General features: G+C 38.8%; 3 protein-coding genes across 12 annotated transcripts in view; 1 reads left to right on the plus strand and 2 right to left on the minus strand.

Annotated features, from left to right (window-relative positions):
- The first annotated feature begins 829 nt into the window (after window positions 1-829).
- On the plus strand, window positions 830-10,459 carry tymp (thymidine phosphorylase). 4 transcript variants are annotated; one of them, XM_028449633.1, is made up of 12 exons: window positions 859-979; window positions 1,460-1,479; window positions 2,939-2,945; window positions 5,401-5,537; window positions 5,598-5,800; window positions 6,218-6,316; window positions 6,385-6,514; window positions 6,592-6,710; window positions 6,776-6,938; window positions 7,119-7,346; window positions 10,088-10,228; window positions 10,290-10,459. In XM_028449633.1, exons 4-12 carry the CDS (start codon window positions 5,420-5,422, stop codon window positions 10,436-10,438), a joined length of 1,350 nt encoding a protein of 449 aa, XP_028305434.1. In that variant the 5' UTR covers window positions 859-979; window positions 1,460-1,479; window positions 2,939-2,945; window positions 5,401-5,419; the 3' UTR covers window positions 10,439-10,459. The 4 variants fall into 4 exon arrangements, with proteins under 4 accessions (XP_028305433.1, XP_028305435.1, XP_028305436.1 ...); XM_028449632.1 differs by lacking the exons at window positions 1,460-1,479; window positions 2,939-2,945 and having other exon boundaries at window positions 830-975; window positions 5,402-5,537; XM_028449634.1 differs by lacking the exons at window positions 1,460-1,479; window positions 2,939-2,945 and having other exon boundaries at window positions 830-975; window positions 5,402-5,537; window positions 6,394-6,514.
- Window positions 10,460-11,105: 646 nt separating this feature from the next.
- On the minus strand, window positions 11,106-16,971 carry lsm8 (LSM8 homolog, U6 small nuclear RNA associated). The gene is made up of 4 exons (XM_028449636.1): window positions 16,794-16,971; window positions 16,057-16,097; window positions 15,857-15,984; window positions 11,106-11,375 (listed from the first exon to the last, which is right to left on the minus strand). The coding sequence occupies exons 1-4, from the start codon at window positions 16,822-16,824 to the stop codon at window positions 11,285-11,287; spliced, it is 291 nt and encodes a 96-aa protein (XP_028305437.1). The 5' UTR covers window positions 16,825-16,971; the 3' UTR covers window positions 11,106-11,284.
- Window positions 16,972-21,743: 4,772 nt separating this feature from the next.
- grip1 (glutamate receptor interacting protein 1) overlaps window positions 21,744-27,133 on the minus strand; it is a 53,802-nt gene continuing 48,412 nt past the window's right edge. For all 7 annotated transcript variants that reach the window (XM_028449250.1, XM_028449252.1, XM_028449249.1 and 4 more), the window contains one exon: window positions 21,744-27,119. In XM_028449250.1, the coding sequence (XP_028305051.1) occupies window positions 26,844-27,119 (276 nt within the window). In that variant the 3' untranslated portion in view covers window positions 21,744-26,843. The remainder of the gene's footprint in view (window positions 27,120-27,133) is intronic.

Consider the following 27,133-nt stretch of genomic DNA (forward strand, 5'->3'; position numbering starts at 1 on the left):
TCAGGATGGACCTGCACTGGTTAATCACTGACAGTTGGATGTTTATCTCACACACAGTGAACCACTGTTAAAGGCAAACATTGACACAACTTCACCATAAAAAACACTTTATGATAAAAACGAAGACTTGTTTTCAAATAACAGCAAAAATCGGAATATACATCAAGCTTGGAAAATATGTTTTTAAATCCCACATGTTTCTTAATTTTAATTTTGTATTATATTTTGTATTTAATTTGATTTATCTAAATAATTTTCTTGCAAATACAAAGAATAATTGTTAATAATTGTTTATTCTCAATAACACGTTTTTCTGATCTGAATGTACATCACGCTTTTAAAATATGGTTTTTAATCCCACAAGATTCTTATGTTTTGTTTTATTTATTTATTTATTTATTATTATTATTATTATTATTATTATTATTATTATTATTATTATTATTATTATTAGTACTAGTAGTAGTAGTAATAGTAGTAGTGGTAGTAGTAGTAGTAGTAGTATTTTTATTATTTTATTAATTATTTTTTATTTTCATGTATCAATTTTATTTTCTAAGTAATTTTCTTGCTAATACAAAGAATAATTGTCAATTGTAATGACTGATAATGACAATTGTTTATAATCAATAACACGTTTTCTGATCTGAATGCACATCACGCTTTTAAAATATAGTTTTTATCCCACCAGATTCTTATGTTTTATTTGTCATTATTTTTGTTATTATTAATATTATTATTATTATTAGTAGTAATATTATTATTATCATCATCATTACTAGCAGCTCAAATGTCAACATAAAAATCAACAAAGTTCATGAAGTGATGAAGAAATGCTCCCAGCTCAGCCTCTCATTGGCTGGCTCCTCCTTGGCTCCTCCCACTGGCTGAGAGTCCGTCTGAGCTGCTGAAGTTCGTCATAAAGTTTGTTTCTTTTTCAGGTGAAGTTTAGAAACTGCAGCAACAGACGAATCGGTGAGTAACGGACACAACAATCGTTCTTTGGTTTTTCCGTTTCAAGTACACAGTGTGGTTTTTTGTTTTATTGATTTAAAATGAAAACAGAAAAAACAAAAACCAGATAAGCAGCGATTTTCTCTCTTTTGTTTTTATTATTTTAAACTTGTTCTATTTCTGTGACGTCTGGATATTTACGGAGATAAGCCTTTTCACACTCTGGAACTGCGCATGCGCGACCTGGGGGTGGGGGTCGGGGTGTTTTGTGGGGTGGGGGGTCATAAATCGAGAGGGATCAACATAAACAAGCTCGTCCACGGTCTGGGCGTCATTGGATGATCCGTAATTAATCTGTGAACCAAAATAAAAGAACGTTTTTTCTTCCTTTCATTTTAAAACAAAAAACAAGAAAACCGTTTTAATTAAAAAAAAAACAAAAAACCATAAAACAAACTAATATTGACCCGTTTTTTCGATGGTCATGTGTTCTTTCTCCTTTTAGAATTAAAAACTGAGAAACAGCAGTTTTCTATTCTCATTTCTCCTTTTTAGAATTGAAAATATTCCACTGTGGGATGTGTTTCTGCTTTGCAAACATGATTTCATGAATGGTCACATGTTCATACGTCACAAGGTCATTATATAATGGCAATCATTAATCAAATGTATGATCATATCTGGTACATTTACAACACATTATATACATTTTCATAGATTCCACTGTGCTTAGTAATAGTTCTTTCATCTCCTGACTATAGAACATTTGTCAGGATCATTATTATTATTATTATTATTTACATTTTTATACCTGGACTAACTGAAAGTTGCCCTAATAAAGGGCATTTTTACAGTTTGTAAAGACAGTTTGAAGTCTTTATTGTGAGGTCAGAATTGTGATGACCTGGGACATAAAACTATTGCAGGACCGACTAATTCTGGGTCTGATGCTGTGGAACACGTGTCAAACTCAAGCATGAATCATTGTGTAGAACTACTGTAAGTCATTCAGTTGTAGATATCTCAGACCTTCCAAATACATAAATTCAATGAATATCCACAAAATTTGCCACGGCTCACAGTTTTCCCACGCTTATATCACATGGTGGCAGTCATTTTTAATCACAAATTGTTGAAAAACAAAGCTTTATCTTTTCCAAAATGTATTAAAATTATTTGACATTTTTCCTTTAAATTGAATAAAAGATAGTTACAAACTGAAGGAAATTGAAAGATTAGATATTGTTTATAACTTCCATTACTTTATATTAAATTTATAAGGCAGAATAATGTTAAAATTTCCTAAAATTTGTGGCCCACTAGAGATCAAACTGGTCCATGTTTGGTCCCTGAACTAAACTATGACACCCCTGCTGTGGAACCTCTTCTTAGATAAAAGAACCACATGATGAAAGAGCTTCTCTGACATCATCACCACTCACTGTGACATCATCACCACTCACTGTGACATCATCACCACTCACTGTAGACCTTCTGTCTGAAGCTGCTGAAGCAGAGAAACATACAGCTTGATGGTTCAGTAGAATGTGGTGGACATCCCACACATCAGGTTCAGATGTTTACTAGACCATAGATGAAGTGTGTAGTGACCAGTCCAGATGATCTGCTAACTGCACCATGTTGATCACCTCTACAGCCCTGCTGTCAATGCTGCGTGGAGTGTGATAGGCTGATTTCTCCTGCTTTTTCCTGTACAGAGCCACAGGGGTTGCTGGAGCCAATCCCAGCAGTCATAGGGTGTAAGGCAGTGAAATTCCTGCTGGATAGACACAGAATGTAAAAACTTAGACACGGAAACTTAGCTGATATATGCTGAACATTTAACTCATTTTTCATTCATTTGAGACAAATTCATATAAAACAGAATGTTTTATATCATTGTTAATAATGTGTAAACATAAAAGTTGAATATAAATGGTAAATCTAAATGTAAATGTTAAATCTAAATCTAAGGGCCTGTACTACGAATCTGGATTCCCTCTTATCGCACTAATTTACGGAATTTATTCGGCGTGTCCTATACTATGATGCTTCCTTCCAGGCTAAATCACCATGGTAACTTAGGGTGAACACCTAATCTGGTCGGGACCAGTTTCAGTGCTGGAAAAGATCTGAGCATGTACTAAAGTCCCGCCTCCTGACCAATCAGTTCTCCTGTAAAATGAGCTGTCCATTGTTAGAAGATCCTGGTTGGTGCAGATCCGACAGCTGTGTTTAGGAAAGAAAGATTATTAATCATTAAATGCAATGTTTTTGTTTACTGTTGACTTCCGTTAAGAAAAGATTTACATCTGATGGACTGATCTACAGTCAGCTGTAGATGAAGGAATGATCATGGACCAGGAATGAGCTGCATCCTGATCATTCATTCCTACATACACTACATCCTATAGTGACACTGACAACAGGAACTAACATTGTGCTCTCATCCCAGTGTGTGTGTGAAAAACTAAGTGAATAAAACATGTGTGTGCTGTAATAGCGCTGTCTGTTTATCATCTCATAGATTAATATTGGATAATCTCACAATTTTCAAGTTTATAATGTGCTTCGTATGACGGAGAATGTTTGGTTAGGTGAATCCAGCTAATGGAGATAAATCCAGGCTTCAATTATCTCACTTTGTAGTACAGGCCCTAAATGTTTAATCTAAATCTAAATGTTTATTGGGTTGTAAAGACAAATGTTTAGAACAAGATTTTCTGGTCAACGCCTGTCCAACAATAATAATAATAATAATAATAATAATAATAATAATAATAAAAATAATAATAAAAAAAAAATAATAATAAAAATAATAATAATAATAATAATAATAATAATAATAAATAAATAAATAATAAAATAATAATAATAATAATAATAATAATAATAATAATAATAATAATAATAATGACAAAAAGGAGAAACTTATCTCATTTTTTAACTTATAGATATTTACAGTAACTCTGACCTTTTACTACGATGTTCATTGTGCCCATGTTTTCTTCCTGGTAACACACTGGACTTTTTATATTGTATAGATTTGCCTTATGGTATCATATAGTGTCTGATCTTGTAATTATTTAGTAATTATAAATACAAATTTAAATACAAGCTGATAAAATAAAATAATAAGAATAATAACAAATAAACCAAGCCTGTTCTGAGCTCATTTAAAAGCTCCAAAATTACATCGCTGGGTAAACCATATGGTTCATAAAAACACAATCTCCATCTCATGTGTTTACTGTATTTTTTTACACGTGAACATTCATGAAGTCATGCCTGCAAAGAAGAAGCATATCCCCACAGTGCCACCTGCTGGTCACGAGCATCAGCTTAATTTCATGTCGAAATAAAAAAAATGGATCTTTATGTTTGGTGGATCCATGGTTTTAAAAATGTGTCTCATCATTTCTATGCAGATGATATTCAGCTGTATTTCTCTTTCAATGAGTCTGAGTTTCACTTCTCATCTGAATTCTGCTATTAAAAACTGGTTCTCAATAATTCTAACAAAACAGAAACTCTGATCATTGCTCCGGATAAAAAAGATCCCTTTGATGAAGAACTCCCTTGGTGCACTGGGCTCATCTGTGAAAAACTGTCTCAGTCTCTTGTTTTTGATAAATCAATGTCATTAGAAGGTCACAATTGATCAAAAACTGTTTTTATCATCTGAGAAATATCTCTAAAGTGAGGAATTTATTTTCCAAATCAGATCTGGGATTGATCATACACGCGTTCATTTCGTCACGCATTGATTACTGTCATTCGGTTTTCTCCAGTTTTAACAAATCGACTCTAAAGAAACTTCAGATTGTTCAGAACGCTGCTGACAGACTTTTGACCGGTTCTCCCAGAACCTCCCACATTACCCACATTCTTTCTACTCTTCATTGGCTTCCAGTTCATTTTCAAATTGTCATAATTCTCGTCCTTAGTTTCCGTGCTATGCATGGTCAGACCCCTCAATACATCACTGACTTGTTGTACCCCTACACTTCAAGACACACCCTTCAGTCAGGCCAGGGTCTCCTCATGATCCCAAAAACATATTTTAAAACCCGGGGTGACAGTGTTCCAGGCGGTGGCACCAAGACTCTGGAATAACCTACACCAGTCCCTCTGTGAGCTTGTCTGTGTCAAATCTTTTAAAAAACATCTTGAAGATCACGCTTTTCAGAAAGATTTATGTTTTATAGCTTTTAACTTTTATTATCTTGTGTTTTATTATCCTTTTGTAATGTTGCTGCTGTTTTAGTTTCACCTTTATTTGTACAGCACTTTGTGATTTTATCTGTGAAAAGCTATAGAAATAAAATGTACTTACTACTTACTAACTAGTGTACGTCTCATGATTAGACTAAAGGCCCTCAGTGAATAAATATACGATAGTTTCAATCTGAGGACAGTTTTCATTAGTTTTTCTTCCTTTCTGCAGGCGGCCATCTTGTCGGCCATGTTGTCCTTCCCAGAGCTGATCAGGAAGAAACGAGACGGAGAAACTCTGACGGACGATGAAGTCAAAGCCTTCGTTGACGCCGTCACCGAGAAGACGATCCAGGAAAGTCAGATAGGTACAGAGCAACAGCATGGGGCGTCAGTTAGCTCTGTACGCTAACGTTGGTGTTTTTAAGGTGCTATGCTGATGGCCATTTGGCAGAGAGGAATGGTTACCACGGAGACCCAGACTCTAACCCGACAGATGATGCTGTCAGGAGACGTGATGACGTGGCCAGACGAGTGGAGCGGGCGGGTGGTAGACAAACACTCCACAGGAGGGGTGGGCGACAAAGTAAGCCTTGTGTTGGCACCGGCGCTAGCAGCCTGCGGTTGTAAGGTAACATTTAAATTTTAAAAAAGTTCAGAATTTTTTTTTCAAATTTCCAAAAAATTACAATTTCAGAAAAATTTACAAATTTCAGAAAAATTTATGAATTTCAGAAACAGTAAAAAAAAAATTCAAAATGCAGAACAAATGCAGAACAATTTTCAAATTTGAGAAGAATTTCCTTTTCTTTTCAAATTTCAGAAAAAAATGTAATTTCAGAAAATTCTTCAAATTTCAGAAAAATTTCAGAAAATTTCAGGAAATGTTTCAAATTTCTAATTTTTTTTCTAATTTTATTATATATATCTATTTTAAGTTGAAAATTTTAGACAAAAATATTCAGAAAAATCAATACAACATTTTTATGGTTTAAATTCTAATTGGTTGTTGATTCACTGAGAGGGCGGGGCTTCTGTGTTTTTATAGGTCCCAATGATCAGTGGGCGGGGCTTGGCTCACACTGGAGGAACTCTGGACAAAATGGAATCGATTCCTGGATTCAACATCAACCAATCAGCAGACAGGGTTTGTTTTAACGTCGATAAATCATTCGATAGTTTTTATAGATGATGATGATGATGATGATGTTGCAGATCCTGCAGATGTTGGACTCAGTAGGATGTTGTATCGTGGGTCAAACCAAGACTTTAGTTCCTGCAGATCGAGTTCTTTACGCCATCAGAGACGCAACTAGCACCGTAGATAGCTTAGCGCTAATCGCAGGTAAATTACTCACTAACTCAATGACTCAATGACTCATTAACTCATTAACTCACTGACTGATTCTGTGTTGTGTTCAGGGTCAATCCTCTCTAAAAAGGGGGCGGAGTCTCTGAGCGCTCTGGTTCTGGATGTGAAGTTTGGACGTGCTGCTCTTTATAAAGACCTGCGTAGTGCTAAAGAGCTAGCGATGCTGCTAGTGAGTCACATGACCCTGAGCACAGGAGGACGAGTAGGATGATGATGACATCATTGTGCTTCCAGGTGGAAACAGGAAATGCCCTGGGGATCCGTACGGGCGCCGCCCTCAGCTGTATGGACGCAGTGATTGGTCGGTGCGTGGGGAACAGTCTGGAGGTGATGGAGAGTCTGGAGACGCTGAAGGGACGAGGACCTGAGGACTTGATGGAGCTTGTCTCCACCCTGGGTGACACTCCCCTTCACAATAAAGTACCTTCATAATGAGTGGAGTTTTATTCTGAAGGAGGGATTTCACTGTCTACAAACAATGCTTGATAAAAAATGTCAAATAAATGTAACTTGTCAGGTTTCAACGTCAGATTGGATGTTTTATTTATTCTAACATTGTGGGTATTTTATTTTGTAGGAGGCCTATTGCTAACGATGACTGACTTGGTGTCCGACCTATCAGAGGGCAGGAGGAAGATATACGATGCTGTGATTGGAGGAGCCGCACTCTCAAAGTTCCAGGCCATGCTGGAGGCGCAGGGCGTGGCCAATCAGACGGCTCGATCCCTGTGCTCCGCCCACAATGATTACTTCACTGTCCTCAGGAAATCTGAGCATCAGCTGGAACTGAAAACTACATCAGGAGGTAAAACATGACGATGCGTTTAGGGTCCTGAGAGTGTAGTTTAATTGCAGCGGGGCCACAAAAATGTGACTTTCAGATCTGAGGGTAATTTAGAATAATGACCAATCTACAAGATGGGGTGACAGTCACCCCAGTGGTATCGGTCATTGTGTCCTTGGGCAAGGCACTTCACCCACATTGCCTAGTATGAATGTAGTATGTGAATGAGTGTTGGTGGTGGTGGGAGGGGCTAATGGTTCACTATGGTAGCTTCCATCAGTCTGCCCCAGGGCAGCTGTGGCTACAATAGTAGCTTTCCACCACTAAGTGTGGAGTGAAAGAATAATCCCTTAAATATGTAAAGCGACTTTGAGAGTCCAAAAAAACGCTATATAAAATTGATGTACCTGTATTATTATTATTATTATTATTATTATTATTATTATTATTATTTTATTAAGATAAAAAAGGGGTTTGTGTCTTTAAATGTTTTTATTGTTATTTTTGTGATCCTCATGTGTTTTTGGAGTCGTTTTGTGTATATTTGTTGTTGTTTTTCTGTTATTATTGTCATTTCTGTGTTTTTGTGCAAGTCATTTTATGTAATATGTCGTAGTTTTGTAAAGTTTTCTGTCATTCTTGTCATTTTTTATGCTTTTCTCTGTTTTTTGAATCAATCTGTGTTGTATGAGTCAATCAATCAATCAATCAATCTTTTATTTGTATAGCGCCAAATCATAACCAATGGTATCTCAAGACACTTTACAGTAGAGCAGTCTTAAGGACGGACTCTTCATTTTATGGATCCACACATATGCATATATACGTATATACACATACATATGTATCCCACACCCAACATGAATTCATCATGGCGGCAAGGAAAACCTTCTGTTAAGCAGCAGGAACCTTGTGTGGATCCCATTCCTATGATGAACAGCCATCCACGTTATGCTGTGTTGGGTGTGTGCAGAGGAAAGGGTGGAGACAGAGTTGTTGAGACTCTGTAACTCCACACTGAGGATCCCACGGACCTGCAAGACAAAAGCCAGAAGGAGAACAGGAGCAAACACACAAGGGAAGAAGCAGACATAGAGGGAGTGTTAGAGAGAGGAATGGGACCCTCTCCGGTCCCTCTCTAACCTAAATGACCTCTCTCTTAACGCCCTCTCCAACCTCTCTCCAACCGAGCATGCCAGACCCCCCCCCCCCCCCCCCCCGGCAGTCTATGCCTATTGCATCTTAACTATGAGCTATGAGCTGGTTCCTAACTAAAAGCTTTACCAAAGAGGAATGTTTTGAGCCTAACCTTAAAGGTAGAGAGGGTGTCTGCCCCCCGAACCGTGGTTGGTAGATGGTTCCAGAGAAGTGGGGCCTGATAACTGAAAGCTCTTCCTCCTATACTACTTTTAGAGACAAATGGAACAACGAGTAGTCCAGCATTTTGAGAGCGTAGTGTTCTGGGGGGATTGTATGGCACTACAAGCTCCTTGAGATAGACTGGTGCCTGTCCATTTAGGGCTTTATAAGTGAGAAGAAGAATCTTGAATTCTATTCTATATTTTATGGGAAGCCAATGCAGAGAGGCTAATACAGGAGTAATGTGATCTCTTCTCCTAGTTTTAGTCAGTACACGTGCTGCAGCATTTTGAACCAGCTGAAGTGTCTTAAGCGACTTGCTTGGGCAGCCTGCTAAAAGAACAGGCTGCCCGTGAGTCGTGTGTGTGTAATTTTTGGTGTTTTCTATACTTTTTCAGTATTTTTGTGGTCGTCCTCTGAGTTTTTGACTTAAATGAAGAGGGTTTTCATGGCGCGTCATCAACCCGGAAGTCGCCATTTTGGAGATAAAACAGGTCTACAAACAGCACGCACACAAGTTTTTGAGAGGAAACGGTGAACTATTGCTGTGTTTTTGGCTGTACCAATCGGTCAAACAGTGAGACACATTTGGAGTTTCATTGATTGGCAAAAATCATCACAAATCAGGGAGAACAATCTCACAAGTTATCAGAGGAAAGGAGGAGCTTGTGACTAGCAAAGCTAAACCAGGATCTACGAGGCAAAAATCTGGACAACATCCGAATATCGCTGATCAGCAGAATAAAAACTAACCTGCAGTGGTGAGTAGTGCAAAAGGATGATGTAAACGTGATTATCTTTATTTAGTAATTACATTAACGAGTGTGCGTGGATACATTCAGTTACAGTTTAGTTCCAGGGTTATTTCACACCAACAGGTCTGACACTATTTGACTGTTTAGCGTTCATTAGAGACATATTATATCATCACACTAGTAAATTAGTTAAGAGCAGCTGCAAACAATAATTTACTTACCTGACAAGAAACGGGCCGAACAAATAGCTTTGCTAGTCACAAGCTCCTCCTTTCCTCTGATAACTTGAGATTGTTCTCCCTGATTTGTAATGATTTTTGGCAATCTAGAAAATTCCAAATATGTCTCACCATTTGATCGATTGGTACAGCCTAAAACACAGCAATTCTTCACCATTTTCTCTCAAAATTCTGGATTTTCTTGTCTACGTGCTGTTTGTAGACCTGCTGCTTTATCTCCAAAATGGCGACTTCCAGGTTGATGATGCGGTGTTAAAACTCTCTATAGGCTATTTTTCTGTCATTTTGTGTGTTTATTTTTGGGAGCCACACAAAATTAGACTGAGGGCCGCATGTGGCCCCTGGGCCGGCAGTTGCTTATGCCTGATGTAGACAATTAAAATGACTTTTGTGTCTCACACACACGCAGGGACGGTGGGGGACGTGGATGGTTTGGTGTTGGCAAAGATTCTCCATAAATTGGGGGCGGGGCGTTCCAAAGCAGGAGAGTCAATCAATCACAGCGTGGGGGCGGAGCTACTGGTTTCTATTGGACAGCAGGTGGAGGAAGGTGAGGATGATGATGTTCACTTTGATTTAAACAGAATGAACTGATGATGGTGTATTTCCAGGCGTTCCTTGGCTTCGTCTTCATCACGATGATCGCGTTCCCACAGACGAGCAGATCAGATGCCTCCAGGACGCCGTGTGTGTGCGAGCAGACACACACACACACAACACACACACTGTGGTGAAGGAGCTGCTGCTGCCTCAGAAATAATACAAACACTTTCACACCAAACCTGTGTGTGTGTAAAGCTGAACTTTGTAATGTTTCTAAAGTGTTAAAAACTAAAAATTAAGAAATGGTCGTTTGAAAGAAGTCAACATTAACAAAGAAACCTCACAGCAGCAGCAACCTGATTGGCTCTTGAAGGGATGTCCCGCCCTTTCTGAACCAAACATCTGTTGTTGCCGCAGAAACAAAAAGGTAAAGTAAAACTTAATCATGAAAAAATTGTAAATCGGAAATGTTTTTTTTCTTTAAAAGTCAGAATTATAGAAAAACATGACATTTGAAAACAAATTAAACGTTTAGAAAAAGTATAACTTTGTTTTAGAAAAATTTCCAAATTTGAGAAAATATTTCAAATTTTAGGGGAAAAAAAACAATAATTTTAGAATTTTTTTACATTTTAGAAAAATTTCAAATTTTAGAAAATTTTCAAAGATTTATTTGATTTTTTATTTTAGAAAAATGTTCCAAGTTTAAGAAAAAGTTTGAAATTTTAGAAAAAAGTCAAAGTTGTTTTCTGAAACATACCCATACGTCGAAAAATTAAGAAATGATCGTTTGAAGGAAGAGAAACCTCACAGCAGCAGCCACGTGATTGGCTCTTGTTGTTGCCGTAGAAACGAGAAAAACATCCAGACAATGGACACAGAGGTCAAAGGTCAGAACACGTTTATTAAACCATCTTCACAAAAACAATTGGCATAAAAAAGTCAATATGAACAACTTTTATCAAAACAAAAACAAACAACAGGAGCTGAACTGACAGGCTTTTATTTTGTCAACCAACGGTGGAACTTCCTGCCTCTGTTGCCATGGACACGCGGTCGAAGGTCAGTGAACGACAGAGTTCAACGGCTCTGCTCGAATGTTTCCCAGATCCAGAGTAGAGTCCGTTTCCTCGTCGATCTCCCCGATGACGGCCCTGTAAACAAACAACAACAACAGAGCATCTGTAAACAACAATAGGGGGATGTAAACAAAACCAAAGAAATCAAACAAAAACATTAACACAAACACTCCAAAGGCCAGAGGTGTGTTCCATAAAGGAGGGTTAACAAACTCTGAGTCTATCCATAAACTCTGGGTCAACATACCCTCCATGGGAAACTCTGTGTAACTGATTCATTACAGCTGGTATGAAGTGGATCAATCAACCCTGAGTATGTAAACCTTGGGTTACTGACGTGCGCGCGCGATAAAAAGCCATCATCAAGGGATCAGAGATTTACTCGAGCTGCCATGACAACCAAAAGGAAGAGTGATTTATTCACCCTGATGGTGAAACAAGCCGGTGTTTGATGAATATGAGCCTGTTCTAAAGGTGTGTTCAGTCTTCAGTGACTATAGTGGTTCAAATCACACGTAATTAGTCACACTTTTTGGTCACTTCATCACTTTATTGCTTTAGTGACGTGACAAGCGGTGAATATTATAAATAAAATGTGTCTGAGGAGACGTGTCAGCATCATAGGATGTCTACATAGAGAGTCCTCCTGTTACACTGGATATAAACACAGTAAATGCTGCTTGATATCACATCATTTATATTGATTTTTAATGTAATATTATCACCAGAGTCATCTCAACCTCCCAAAAAATGTCATAAAAAACACTGAAGCGGGAAGCGAACCTGCAACCCATCGCTTCCAAGCGCAGCGTCACAGTTCACTGCTCCATCATATCTTCAAAGATGTATGATTTACAGATTTAACTGTATAACAATATAAAATAATAATCGAGCATTAAAAGTGTATTAATTTAAATGATCATCTCCTCCTTTATATTATCTACAGGTTTTTATTCAGTGAACTTTACTACAGACGTCAGTAGATGTTTTAATGCAGATCAACCTCTCAGTGACTTTCACTTAATGATCTACATCTACAATGTTAGAAAGAAAATTACCTTTATCACAAAAAAAAACCCATAAATCAACACAACATTATTAATGATGTGAACACGTCTGTGGTGTGTGATGTTACTAATGTGTTTCAGAGAAAAGTGTTAAGGTTCATTAAAGTGTTCAGGTGGGCGGAGCCAGGTAGAAACCCAGGGTTTCTTTGATAAAACCTGCCAGGGACCAGGTTTAGTTCATGGACAATGTTACCATGGTAACATACTCAGAGAAGAACATCCCTCACGTTTAGGAATGAGATACTCAGAGTTTCATCATTTGAGCCTGAACATACTCAGAGTTTGAACATAACCTGTTTTATGGAATACACCACTGTACTACAAAGCTAGATTTCCTCTCATCACGCTAACTTCCTGGATTCAATCAGTGTTTGCTGGACTATGAAGCTGGCTAATGTTTTATGGGACTAAATCACCATGGTAACAGGCAGAACGACTAGCCTGGTCAGGATTAGGTTTTGCTGTGGGAACAGTTTGTGTTCCATCCTCATCTGCATATGACAGCATGTTTCACTCTGTAGTGGATCAAACTGTGACTATACGTTGGACGTAGTATGAAAATAGTTGAATCACTGTGACCAACGTGGACAGAAGTCCGTGTTTGTCACAGTTTTAATTAATCGTGCAGCAGCAGCTGAGTGATCAGAGCTGCTGCTGCACGACGCACGAGTCTGTGTGGCTTCAAATGTAACTAAGTCCATATTTCTAGTAAAATATAATGTTTGACCGTATGGGGGCCAGAAACAGCACTGCTGTGTGGCTTTTTGGACTTACACACATGGGAGAATAGAGCCCTTAGGGCTGAGTTCAACAAACTATTCATCAAACACTCACTAGTGTCATTAATTACATATTATTTAATTGTGTTACATCATCTCTTTTATTAAACGCTGACAGATGTTAAAAAAACTTCTCAAACGCACATGATCAGTTGTTCTTTATATGATATATTAACTAAATACATTCTTTAACCGTTTACTACTTTTAAAATGTTCAAACCACAGACCTTTTTTTTTTTTTTTTAATGTGTCCGTCATTTATTTTCACTGCTCAGTAACAGATGATGTCACATCCTGTTGGTCTCAGCATTGTTTCCTATTGGCTTCTCATTCATCGTAAAAGCTGCAGCACATGCTCCGTCACTAGGGTTGGGCACCGAGAACCGGTTCCGTTCCTAACGTCCGGTTCCAGAACAGTTACGAAGAAGTTTTCATTTTGATTCTTTTTTTCGATTCCTGAATACCTGCACTAGTTTGTTTCCGCGGCTTGATCTGTTTGTTTACACAGGGTTTGTATAAGATGCGTTCAGAACACGACTGCTGTGTGTGTGTGTGTCTCTGGCGTGTGTGTGTGTGTGTGTGTGTCTGGCTACAGTTTCAGTTTGGTCCGGCGGAGCGGAAAGGAGATAGAAGCTAATCAATAAAAAAAACTATCTCCCTGGTAAAGACAGTAGCTCTAACAACTGGTAAAATGATAAACTGGTGATATTACAGCCTGTGAATGCAGCACAGGGGATGCATTTACTCCACCTCCAGGTCCTAGTGCCTGCCAGTCGATGACGCCTGTTCCGTTTACCGTGTTTACCGAGGTCCGTGTGTGTTTAATATGTCCGTGTGAAAGTCTGCATGTTTATGACTTAACACAGAACACCACACATGAGAACTGTTTTCACCTTTATTTTGAATCAGCAGCTCAACAATAACACACGCTGTCAGTTTGGACCGTGGAGCAGAAGGAGATATGAACTAATCACTGGTAAAAAATCTCAGTAAAACTCCAGAAAACCATCACCAGTAATAAATATTATCTCCCTGGTAAAGACAGTAGCTCTAACAACTGGTAAAATGATAAACTGATGATATTACAGCCTGTGAAGGCTGGATAGGGGACGCACTTACTCTGCTTCTGGGTCCTAGTGCTAGCCGTCTGGTGAAGCCTGTTCTGTTTACCGTGTTTACCGAGGTCCATGTGTGTTTAATAAGTCTGTGTGTGTTTAATAAGTCTGTGTGTGTCCATGTGAAAGTCAGCATGTTTATGTCTCTGTCCATCCACTCTTTTCATTATATCCATGTCTTTTTAGGCTTTTATTACATAGTATCGGCTGTAGTCCGGGCCGCCGCCATCTTGGATTATGTCGTCACCAGCGCGTCATCGCCGCAAGTCGCACAAGCGCAGAATGACCCAAATAAACAGGTTCACAATATAATTATTTTTATAGTTTCTGTTTCCACTGTATCCAAAATAATCATAATAATTCTCAACAATAACTATTGATTAATTTGTCACATGACTGTTCCAGGGTTTGAGTTTGTTTTATTTAGTTTCACATCTACCTGTAGATCTATGTTTTTTTACACTGATGACAACTTGTTTGTAGTTTTATTTCAGAAAGTTTCACTTTTACAGTTATAGCTGGGGACCTTTGTAATTGAATATCCTAATTACATTACAGTAACCAAATTAAACTATATCAACTAAGTGAATTAATAAAAAAAATACCTGTTTAAAGGCTTTTTCAAATTAAAAAATTATCCTGTGAAATCTGTGACCTGTACAACTCAAAGAATCGGAACCGAGAATCGTCTAGAACAGGAATCGAAAGTGAGAATTGGAATCGGAATCAGAATCGGTAAAATCCAAACGATGCCCAACCCTATCCGTCACTCCCTAATCATTACATCTGTGATCAATCTCGTGGGTCTTATGAAGACGTTCACTTAAGCTTAAAACGTCAGCTGATTGGCTGAGCTGGGGAAATTCAAGCTGAGAAGAGTTTGATGAAATGGTAAAAGGGGGCGTGGTCACGGACGGCTTAGGTTTAAACAATAAGCCTGGCTCTACTGAGAACACTTTGATGAAATACCCCTCAGGTTAACGTAGAGAGTTATAATCTAGATTAGGACAGCTTCTGTCTGACGGACAATGTTTGGATAGGTGAAACTAACGGAGATAAATCCAAGATATAATTATTTAGTTTAGTAGTATACCCCCTAACAAACAAAAATGTACAATTACAAAAATAATCACAAAGAATCAATGTAAACAACAACAACATGAACAACAATAAAAACAGGATGTAAATAACAAAAAGGTAAAAATAACTGAAACAAAAACTTGTAAGAAAGGTAAAGAAAACAAGAGCGTCAACAGAATAAACGACAACAATTAGGCAAACAACAACAACAACAGAGCATCTGTAAACAACAATAGGGGATATAAACAAAAAAAAGAAGGCAAACAAAAACATTAACACAAACACAAAATGAGAAAATTTGACTAAACAAAAAAAAAGAGAAAGGTAAAACACTGAGATGTACAATTACAAAATAAAACACAAAGAATCAATGTAAACAACAACATGAAAAAAACAAGATGTAAACAACAAAAAGGTTAATGTCAACTGGAATAAAACACACAATCAAGGTAAAAAAAATGACAGCGACATCAGTTATAGAGTGGATCATAAACAACAACAAATATGTCACTCACACGTTGTCTCCTCTGACGATGTAGAGGCCGAGGACAACCTGTTCTACTCCCTGAGACGAGCTGAAGACGCGCTCGTGACTTTCATCCAGAATCAGATTAATGGTCTGATCGAAGCCCTTCAGGGTGCCCTGAACAAACAACATCCTGTAAAGGAAGCCAGAGGAACATTAACAGTTTTCTCCAACGGTCCCTGAACTCACCACGATCATCCTGCCGTCTGAGGTGACAATGGCGACGGTCCCTGAAGTAGCATCGGTTAAAGACGCGTCAACAATAAACAATAAACAACAAAATATGCATTTCAGACACAAATTAATCAAACCAATAGGACAGCACTGTTAGGCTCTTATTTTGAAATGTTCATGCTAGGGTTTACATTAAATCACTTTCTTGCAAAATATTAACCAAACAAAAGATATTTATTAAATAAATTGAGTGAGAAGAAGCCGATGTGAACTGTGCAGTTACTTCAGCACCGATACAATAATGTGAAAGAGTAATAAGGCGATAATAAATCAGAGATTAAATAGATTTCTTTTCCTAAAACAGCCTCAGCTGAAGCTTAAAATGATGCCGATTCCATGTTAAACTGCTTTAAAAGTCCGTTTTGAATCTATTCGATCCAGTTCGTCTGTTAAAAAGTCACTAAGAACATATTATCCCTGTGGTTTAGTCTGAAGCTGCTCGACTTTTACTCTGAAAGTCATCGATTTCTTCAATCAAAACGTTCCTTTAAAACTTCAGGAAACGATTAAAACGTTTAAATATTAACAATAAAGTGTAGCGTGTCTTTGGCTGCAGTAAAATTCGTTTTTAATGATGTTAGTGATTTAAAAAGCGGCTAGTTTTAGGCTTAGCTAAGCTACCTAGCATGACTCCATTCATTTGGACGTGAGGTTAGCTTGTTAGCCTATTAGCATGTTGTACAGAAGGATACGGTTGATGTAGCTCTCCAGGGCGGTGGACATCTTTCGTCCCGGTTCAAAGCTTCGGGTTCCAGCGGAGGAAGTCGGTAAGAAATCCCACCGGGCGGATTCACGGAGCAAAGCTGCGCTTAATGCTAACGACAGGCTTTCCAATCAAACACGGAACAGAACTCTCGAGCACTGGTGCTGCGTTCGATGAAACTCGGACATTGGTTTTTCGTCTTCAAATCGTTCCAAAAGCAGCACGTCGAAATATCTCAAAACACATCTGACAGTATTTACAATAAAGGAAATGTTTGTGTGATTAAAACTACGATTATTTTACTTTTTGGCCCAACAGAAAATGCCCACAATTTAATGTAAACAGCTCATTTAAAGGATATAAATACAGCCTGAATTATCTGTAAATGTTAACAACTGTATATTATTTACTAATGTTTTTTGGCATTAAAATTCTTCTAATCAATGTTTGACGTTGACATTTGACGTTTGATAGAAGAAGTCGAGAAAAAGTTTTTTCCCGACTTTACTGAAGAAGCTTCGACTTCAGGTGACGTTCAAATGAACTTTTTCCGGGTCGGAGGTCTGACAATCCAGAGTTCTGTGTACTCTGGAACATAGCATGACTTCCATTTTAGTGTGTGTCTCAACATTTTACTAGTTTTAGGAACTTATATAGATTTCCCCATTTTTCAATTTTCTTTGCCTTACATATAATTTTACTATAATTGTAAGCATTTCCTCAGTTTCTTCCACATTCTGACAGTCTCGACTATATACACACCTATATTCTTTCACTTTTAAGCCTTACCTTTGATTTTTAGTGCTTGTCATTTTTTGTTTTAATTTAATGTGCATTTATTTTTATTACCTTTTATTAAGATTTTAATAAAAACAACTTTTTCTTCTTATGTAAAAAAAAATTCTCTATCAAAGCAAGGAATCTCTGTGTGTGTGTTCCTCAAATATCAGATCGGGATCGGACTGATCTGAGAGTTTCAACATGGCTGCTGCTTGGTTCAAGGGTGTGCAACATAGGATTTGTTTGGACGCCGCACCTCCTGAGTCTATGGTCTCAGTGATGATGTCATCAGTCCTAGCTCTACAGTGATGATGTCATCAGTTAGAACATTGGTCCTACCTCTACAGTGATGAAGTCCCGCCTTCAAACACAACCTCATTTGACCATCCATGAAAAAGCTTCCTACCCTCCCACTTTTCTATAGCAACACATACTTCCTATGGGCACTGCACTAGTCATAATTAAAACTTGTATTCATTTTAAAATGAGAAATAAATGTTTTTTATTGTCACATGAACTTTTTATTTTTATTTTTTATTTCACCTTTATTTAACCAGGAAAAAAATCATTGGATCTTAGCGCATAAGTGTTCGTGCTTCTCTTTGTAAGTAATGTACAGATGTAAGAGGGCAGTAATCCAAGGAGAGCCTTATAAATAAAAGTAAACCAATGACACTGCCTCCTAGTGTACAGGGATGGCCATCCCACCCTAGAGTACAGCTCACAGTGATGTGTCATGGCTCTACAGTTTGTGATGAACCTCAGAGCAGAATGTTAAACAGAGTCCACCATCAGAAGACATGTACAAGAAGCATTCATATAAAAAAGGTCACCATAATCTAACACAGATAAGAATGTGGCAGAGACAAGGCGCTTCTTTACACCAAAAGAAAAACACGTCTTATTGCAGAAGAAGAAACGCAATTTAAGTTTTAATTTCCTCACAAGTTTGTCAATGAAAAGTTTAAAAGTGAGGGAATCATCAATTACGACACCAAGGTATTTATATTCATGTACCACTTCTATGACATTTCCTTCAAGAGTGGACACGACTGGGGGAGTTAGAGGCACCTGGTTAGAGAACAACATTAGCTTGGTCTTCTCAGCATTGAGAACCAGTTTTACATTAATCAGCGAATGCTGGACAAACAAAGGCTTTCTGCAGGGAATTAACAGCTTGTTCAAGAGATGATCCGAAGCAATAAATAATTATATCATCGGCATAAAAATGCATATTAGCACCAGAAACATTTTGTTCGACATTGTTAATGTACAAGATAAATAAGAGGGGCCCCAAAACAGATCCCTGCGGCACCCCCTTGTGAACAGTAACAAATTCAGAACAATGGCCCTCGTATTTAATACACTGGGTCCTGTTTTCTAAATAATTTGAAAACCAAGCGACAGTGTGCTCTGACAGTCCAATGAGATGTAGCCTGTGTTTTAAAATAGCATGGTCTACAGTGTCAAACGCTTTAGAGAGATCAATAAAGAGTGAAGCACAGAACTGTTTTTTATCAATAATGTCATTTATCACCTTCATAGTAGCAGTGATAGTGCTGTGCTTTTTTCTGAAGCCTGATTGCAATTTAGAGAGGATTTCATTAGAATAAAGAAACTCTTTCAACTGATCACAGACAAGCGACTCCAGGATTTTTGATAAAACACATAAATTTGAAATTGGCTGATAATTGGTAAGAACTGCTGGGTCACCTCCTTTTAATAAAGGGAGCACAAAAGCTGATTTCCAAACAGATGGAATATCTTTGTTTCTAATTGAAAGATTAAAAAAAATTGAAAGTGGCTCTGCTATAAAATCAGCTGCCAGCTTTAAAAAGTAAGGCTCAATCAAGTCAGGTCCAGGGGGCTTTCTGTGGTCTAATGTTTTTAGAGCTTTGTGCACTTCGTGACAAGTAAAAGGATTAAAATTAAAAAGATCTCCAGAAAACATGGAAGATTGTCGTTATTCCTTTTGAATCAAATAGAACCAGATGTTAAAAAATGCTGGTTAAAGCAGTTCAAGACTTCAGTTCTATCATAAACTGGGACTGAGTCATTAAGTACAAATGTAGGAAAAGTCTCTGTGTTTTTGTTCAAAGACAGGGACTTGATCACTTTCCAGAATTTCTGTGGATTGTTGAGGTTCTCAGTGGTGACCGACAAAAAGTATCCTGATTTGGCCTTTTTGATAAGCGAAGTGCATTTATTTCTAAGCTGTCTGAAGAAGGACCAATCAGTGCCTTGTCCCAGGCCTTATTACGCTCATGAAGGCTGTCGGCCAGTTCTGGAGAAAACCAAGGATTTTCTCGCCCCTTCACCCTGTATTTCTTCAGAGGTGCATGTTTATTTATAATTTGCATGAAAGTGTCTTTGAAAAAAGTCCACGCTAGCTCTACATCAGGGATTAGATTTATATATTTCCAGTTCACCATCGACAAATCGTGATGAAAGGCTTGTTCATTCAAATGTTTGATTCCTTCTACAAACAATACGGGGTTTGCACTTTGGAATCCTAGTGTTTCTACAAGCAGCAACAACACAATGATCACTTAAATCATTACAGAAGACACCCAAGGAAGAGAACTTATGAGGCACATTAGTTAAAATCAAATCAATCAAAGTAGATTTATCAGGACTTCTGGGATTAGGCCTTGTGGGAAAGTTGACTAACTGGGTGAGATTAACAGAATCACAAAACCTTTTAAATTCATCAGAAGTTGCATTTAATCAGTCCCAGTTGAAATCACCTGCCATGAGTAATTCAGTGTAATTTATCTGATTCAAAAGCAGTTTTAGTGAATCTAGCGCCTCCTTTGAAGCAGATGGAGGTCTGTAACACCCAACCACAGTAATATGTAGCGATTTAACTATTTCTATATCTAAGGCCAAAAATTCCATTTGTTTACGGATTGACTGGGAAAGAACAATTGAAGCATTAAATCTGGATTTAACATAAATAGCCACACCCCCACCTTTTTTGGGCCTATCGGTGCGGTAAACATTGTACCCAAGAATGTTAATGTCTTCATTTGTAATTGACTTAGTAAGCCAAGTTTCTGAGATCATAACATCTGCACCTGTTGATTTCACCCAAACTCTGACCATGTCCATCTTTGGTAGTAAGCTCCGTACATTAAGATGAACATATTTAAGACCAGGCAATGATTTAAAATCAGCGGGTGTCTGGGAGCAGAGAAGCTCAGCTCCAGGATTTGGTTGCACATTTCCAGACAAAAGTAGAAGCAAAGCAATCAACAACCTCTGCTTAGCAATAGATTTACTTTCAATTCTTTGATATGTTGAAGCCCCTCCATTTAATGGATTGATAAGATAGTTATACAAAGAAAATATACACTTGAGTTTAGGTTGGTCTCTGGGCAGGGCTGGAGACACGTTTATATCACTTTCCAATTGTACAGGAGGTGTCCCTGGATAAAGAGAAGCTATAGGGCATGTGCTTTTGAATAAAACACTTTTCACATTGAGGTGATTGTCAGTGTCTTTCCAGTGTGCGCAGAGACAACAGTTTGTAGTTAGATCCCATAAAGCAAATAAAAGTAAGAACTTTCGCCATCATCCACAACAGGTAATGATGAAGTAATGAGGATTACAGACCTGAGTGGCAATGGCAGTGTCATGAATCTTAGCTGCAGCAGTAGAAGGGAACTCACAGTAGCAGGCTCAGGCTCAGACCTCCAAATCCAATGTGCACAGATTAAATATAACCGACTGCCATGTTTAAGTAGGATAAAAGACAATAAAATCCTGTCAAAGAACTATGGAATATTTTTTTAAAATAATAAAACATAGACAAACACTTAAGAGACATGAGACATGCTGCCATCTTGGTTCACCACCACCATGTACACAGTGCCCCCCCCCCCCCCATTTTAATCTTAAAAATCCCATTTTTCCACAAACAAATCTGTTTAACTGCAATGTAAATGTAGTTATTTACTAACAAAGCTAAAGCTATGAATGTTTAATCACAGTAGAAAGTTGGAGGAGCTGCTCGTACTTACAAACATGTCATTTTGTTGTAAAGATGATGGTGAATAAACAATAGAGATGATTAATTAATGTGTAAATATTTAATAAAGGATCACGTTCTGCAGACACTTTTGTAAATCCTGAGTGAAGTAATGACAGACACACATGCTCAGGTCTTTGTGGTGTTTATTGTTGCTCAGTAATTGTCCATACAAAGGGGAGGCATGTGTGTGTGTGTGTGTGTGTGTGTGTGTGTGTTGGAGCCTGATTTGACAAACAGCAGGAACGTCATCATGCTACCAACGTATTAAATTTGTACAAAAATACTTTACGACATCCCTGTTCCTTTAAAGAAAATACAGTTTGATTGGTTGGAGGCTACATGGAAACCAATGGCAGTGTGTGTGTGTGTGTGTGTGTCTGCATAAAGGTGTGTGTGTGTGTGCATATGCTGTGTGTGTGTGTGTGATGCTGGATAATTACAGTGGAAATCCCTGCATTGTTTCACACAGGCAGAAAACACAAAACAGTGTGTATGGCTTTAAATCTCAGTCAGAAACACTAACAAGGCCACGCCCCCTTGTCAAACCCTGACGAGTTTCCACCCCCTCATCAAACCCTCATCTACAGTATATATCCCCTTCGAAAGCCACGCCCCTATTTAACATAAACAAGTCCACGCCCCTCAGTCTCAATGAAGCCACGCCCTCCATTCTATAGAGGCCACGCCCCCACACTCTAACCTAGTATTGCCCTTTGTTTTCTGTGTGCTAGCCTCATAAATAGCAGCTGTGTAGCTAATATTAGCATCACATTGATAAATGATAACTACTCATTAGCCCTGTAGTCACTGCTCTTATAACTGGTTCATGTGTTTGTGTTAGCTAGATGTTTTGTACAAAACCAGTTAGCTTTGTGAGGTATACTAATGAAGCTAATTAGCCAAGCTAGCTTCCTGTCAGGGTCATAAGCCTCCTCCTTTGGCCCGTTTCGTGCTATGCTAACAATAGAGGAAAATTAACCTGGTGCTACCTGTTAGTTCAGGTTTAACAAATAAATCTACTTCCAGGCATTAGCGTCGTGCTAGGCAGGCTAATATAAACAGGAAATGTGCTGCGTGCTAACTAAGAATTATTTCTAGGTATTATTTACGTTGTTTGTGCTAATCGGGTTCTGACCCAGTGTTAGCCCTGAGTTTAACGTCACGACTAAATGTGCATCTGTTTGTTAGCCCTGATTTTATTTTAATTTCATACATTTTGTCGTTCTAGCTCATTCCAGAATATTCCAGAATGATACAAAGATATTTATCATTTTCATTGTTTTATGAATTACTTTTTCACTATTACAATAGTTGTTTAATTGAATTCAACAGATAATCTAAAGATTAATTGATTATAAAAAAAAAAGGATAGCTGCAGCCCTGGTTAGCTTAGCATTTATCTTGTGTTTCCTGTAAGTAAACAATTCAACGTTAGCTTTGTGCGTTTGGTGCTAACCCGCTTTACCTTGGGGCTTTGTGCTAACGTAGCAGTGTGCTGGCTAATTGTTAGCATAGTTAGCCTCATTTCTGTGCTTAAAACCCCAAATTGCAATTTTTGAAGTTGGCTCCAAACCAATCACAGAGCTCCTAATTGGTCATTGCTGCAGAGGGTTCTGATTGGCCGGTTTGAAACGTAAGTTCAGACTGAGGAGAGAGCGGGAATATGTTGACATCATTACACACACACACAGACACACACACACACACCACAAACACACATCACATGACTCCATTCAGATGTTGTTTTTTAGGGGCAGGGTTATGATCAGGATGCTTTTTTTAAAAAAACTGAACATTTCACGAACCGCTTCGCTTTTTTTTTTTTTTTAAACATTTGACATTTTTCAAGTTTCAGTTGCCATGGTAACAAACAAACAAATTGACAACAGTCAAAAACAACAACTGTTAGCATGTTTAGTGTCATAGGAAGTAGAGGCATCATGCTTGGCTTCTGATTGGTTGTTTTGTGTGTGTGTGGGCGTGTCTTGGAGAACCAATCACAAAGTAGTAAGGATAGTTTTCGTTCCGATTGGTTCCAGCCAATCAGCTAAATCGCTCAGAACTTGGCTGCAAATTGGTCGCAGGGGAAAAAAATATATAGGAAAGGGGGCGGGGTCAAGGCAAAAAGAAAATATGGGATGTAGGTGGGGCTTAACTGGCCTTTTGTTGGACATACACGTTACACACAGAAACGCACACACACATGTACACAGTGTGGCCAGTCGGACAAGTGTAAACAGTAGAAAAAAGAAGAACTGCGGTCTTCTTCATCATCTTCATCATCATCGAGGTTATGGCACAACCAAAATCTGAACTTTAAAATCCTAGTTTTTGCTCCTATAGGGATGCTCCAGTCGCTAAGAGCTGATAAATATTGTAAAGTAAGTCAAAGAAAGTAAAGAAACTGAAACTTTTCCCTTTTTGATTTTCAAAATAAAATCCTGGATGTCAGAGATTGTTTGACCGGCCCATTGTGTCTTTGATTTTAACTCCAGTTCTGGTTGGTCTAAGTTAAACAAACCAGAATTAGTTTCTTGCAATGGTTTTTGCTACATAGGTTTGGTGTGAACACGAAAATATTTACAAACTGGTTCTCATTTCTGCTCCTTTAGTTTGACATGGATTTCTACAGATGGTCGTTGAGCTGATTCTCCACTTCTATCATGCTGTCTGCGCTATCGTTGTTGTGGATGGACAGTTGCGGCGCACATGACCTCACCACATACTCACTCGAGAACAGTTCCACTGACACCAACTAAATAACCCCGACTTTAGGTGACTAAAAAGCTTGGGCCGGGTACGGATCACCTGGTTTAAGGTAGGCCTGAAATAAGCATTTTTCTCACAGACGTGGGTCTTGGGTTTTGGCATTGGAACCCTGGTTCTGTTCTGGCAAAACATTTTGGAAAGAGTGCAACAGTGTGTGGTTAAGAATAGCCAGCAGTGAGAAACTGTTAAAGAACAATGTAATGTGTTGAACTATGAGTTGTTAATCAAGTTAAAGAGTTTCTTCTTCATGTTTTATTGAATGAAACCTGGAAAACCAGCTTATGTTTTTAACCCTTTTGTAGAGTATCGGTACAATAACTCTCATTAGAAATATCCAACCACTTTCTAAGGCCGCTTTACCACCGGTTTAGTGGTGGACTAGGTCTGAATGGGTGGATAACAGTTGATAATTTTGTCTGGGTTGGCGTTCAGAGAACAACTTCTGATCTGCTCCAAACAGCCTTTGGTTCTATGAGCTAACCAGTTACTGTAACTAGTTACTGTAAACAGTTCTATGAGCTAAACAGTTACTGTAACTAGTTACAGGAGTAGAGACTTCTCTAGGCAGAGAAACAGAAACCTGAAGAAGAGGCTCTGGTCTATGGGTCAAAGCCAGTGCTGTAAAGTGCTCACAAACTTCTTCCTTCTCCAGTTGTTGCCTGTTTTGGGCCGTCGCCAGTTCTTCCTGTCCACCAAAAATGCTGTGCGGTCAACGTCATCTCTGATACTTCCTGTTTTAAGTCCACAAGTGCACTAGTGTTCACAGCAAACCTAATCGCTCTAGACTTCGATTGGAAATGCTACAAGACTGGCAGAAACAATCGCTCTAGAATTTTCCTGTTTGATCCACTCTAGACTGTGTTTGCGTGTTCACACCAACCAAATGAAGAGGACTATCAGACCAAACAAATCCTAAAGCTATTTAAACACATCAGGGTCCGTCTATGTGAGTGCACCCTTAGAAACCAACGCATCAACTTTAAAAATATTTCTTTTCAAAGAAAAACAAAACTGACCTCCACTGTGGTGTGAACTTGTGGTTACCTCAATAGCAGCATAGAAGACTCATTCCTAGACCGGTGATTTGAGCACGAAGAGGAAGACTGTCGAATATCAATTGGTAGCTTGTGCATGTTCGATTGGAGCATCCCTAGATCCTTACAAGACTTTATTTTCTCCTAGTAGATTCTGGATCTGATTCCCTTCTGTCTTTTGTGCGGCTGAGACTCCTATAGCTCAGGAACCGTGAGTCCAGTGGCTATTGCTCAGGCTTAGTGAATATGGTTTTATTGACCATAAACAAGAACCACAAACACCACTAGTTGTGGCTCTAATGTCAGTAAAGCAGATGGCAGAGTTCTGCTACCACTAAAGACCCATTCTAGTCTTTAGGACCTGTAAGACCATTGCCAGTGCTGAAGGCTTTGTCACCATGAGACCAAAAAGTAGAACCATGTCTCAGACCTCTTGTAGTGGCTCGGAAACAAAGACCCTAAAATACTGGATGTAGAGCATTCATGACCTTTGGTCCTGGTTCTAATTCCTGTAGTCCACCATTTCCATTTCTCAGCTTCTACGACCAGTATCAAGGTGTCCAAGAACAACAGGACCATTGGCAGTGGCTCTGGGATTCAGCAGGACTGGTACAACCCAGTTCTAGCCTTAAGGACCAGTGAGACCATTGACCGTTTACCTGGCTTGAGTAGGACCAGTTCCGGTACCCTGAGGCCAAAACCTAGAACCATGATTCAGTCAGACCGCTAGCATTCGTGCTGCTTTGGATAAAAACCACATTATCCTAAAACCAGAAAAAAAACTGATGGATCTACTGTACAGCGGTAAAGACCTCCAAACATGGTTCTAGTTCCCGCTAGAACCAGTACAAATGGTCCGAAAAGAACACGACCATTGGTTGTGGCTCTGGGATTTAACAGGACTGGTATAACCCAATGGTCTTGACAACCAGTAAGACTATTACCTGTTTCCCTTGCTTGAACTAGAACCATGTCTCAGTCAGTAAAGACTTCGATCGAGCGGCCGAGTGCTTCTCTTATGGTTCAAGTCCCTGTAGAGCCCTGTTTTCATATCTTTAACAGGGACCAGTGGTCCGAGAACAACTGGACCACTGGATGTGGCTCTGGGATTCAGCAGGACTGGTAGAACCCAGTTCTCGGTGGTGGCTTTTGTTAGTGGCTCTTGGGGTACAGTAACCATAAATATTAAACTGGTCCAGTCAGTACCTTCAGTAGTGGTTCCAGTGGGATCAGTAGTGTGGTTCCAGTATACAGAGCTGGTTCAGGACTATCAGTGTGCTTTCAAACTTGTCGGCATCAAAGGTTCTCCAGAGGTCGTGTAGCACTCAGAACCAGTTTTAATGGACCTAAATCAGTTTGCCGACATATCTGGTCCAGCCTGGTTAGAACCAGTTAAATTCAGAGTAAACCAGTTCATTTCCTGCTATAAAGAGGTGTTAGTGACCACACCCTTGAGGGGAACCAGTCCGTCTCCCGGTTGGGTCCACTTGATGGGAGTGCCGTCCTCGGAGGGTCCCAGCTCGCTGCTGATTGGCTGAGGTACGTGGCCATTGTTGGTTGTGCTGTCATTGTGATTAGCCAGCAGGGACGTCATGGAGGACGGGTTTCTGCTGATGACGAGCTCCAAGCGGTTCGGAGACTCTGCGATTAGCGGGACCACAAGGCAGCAGTCGAAGTCTCTGGTCCGAACGTGGTTGATCTGCGGGTTAAAAA

Source organism: Gouania willdenowi, chromosome 6 (assembly GCF_900634775.1).
Source record: "Gouania willdenowi chromosome 6, fGouWil2.1, whole genome shotgun sequence".
NCBI classification, from domain to species: Eukaryota; Metazoa; Chordata; class Actinopteri; order Blenniiformes; family Gobiesocidae; genus Gouania; species Gouania willdenowi.

What these genes read in the sequence shown, in the direction of transcription:
- tymp (XM_028449632.1), top strand. Translation starts at nt 5,420, where the DNA reads ATGTTGTCCTTCCCAGAGCTGATCAGGAAGAAACGAGACGGAGAAACT. An exon ending in TCAACCAATCAGCAGACAGG is followed by an intron (nt 6,317 to 6,384) that starts GTTTGTTTTAAC and finishes ATGATGTTGCAG; the next exon opens with ATCCTGCAGATGTTGGACTC. An exon ending in GGAGCTTGTCTCCACCCTGG is followed by an intron (nt 6,939 to 7,118) that starts GTGACACTCCCC and finishes TTTATTTTGTAG; the next exon opens with GAGGCCTATTGCTAACGATG.
- lsm8 (XM_028449636.1), bottom strand. Translation starts at nt 16,824, where the DNA reads ATGTCCACCGCCCTGGAGAGCTACATCAACC. An exon ending in CCTGGAGAGCTACATCAACC is followed by an intron (nt 16,098 to 16,793) that starts GTATCCTTCTGT and finishes ATGCTACTTCAG; the next exon opens with GGACCGTCGCCATTGTCACC. An exon ending in ATCGTCAGAGGAGACAACGT is followed by an intron (nt 11,376 to 15,856) that starts GTGAGTGACATA and finishes GTTTGTTTACAG; the next exon opens with GGCCGTCATCGGGGAGATCG.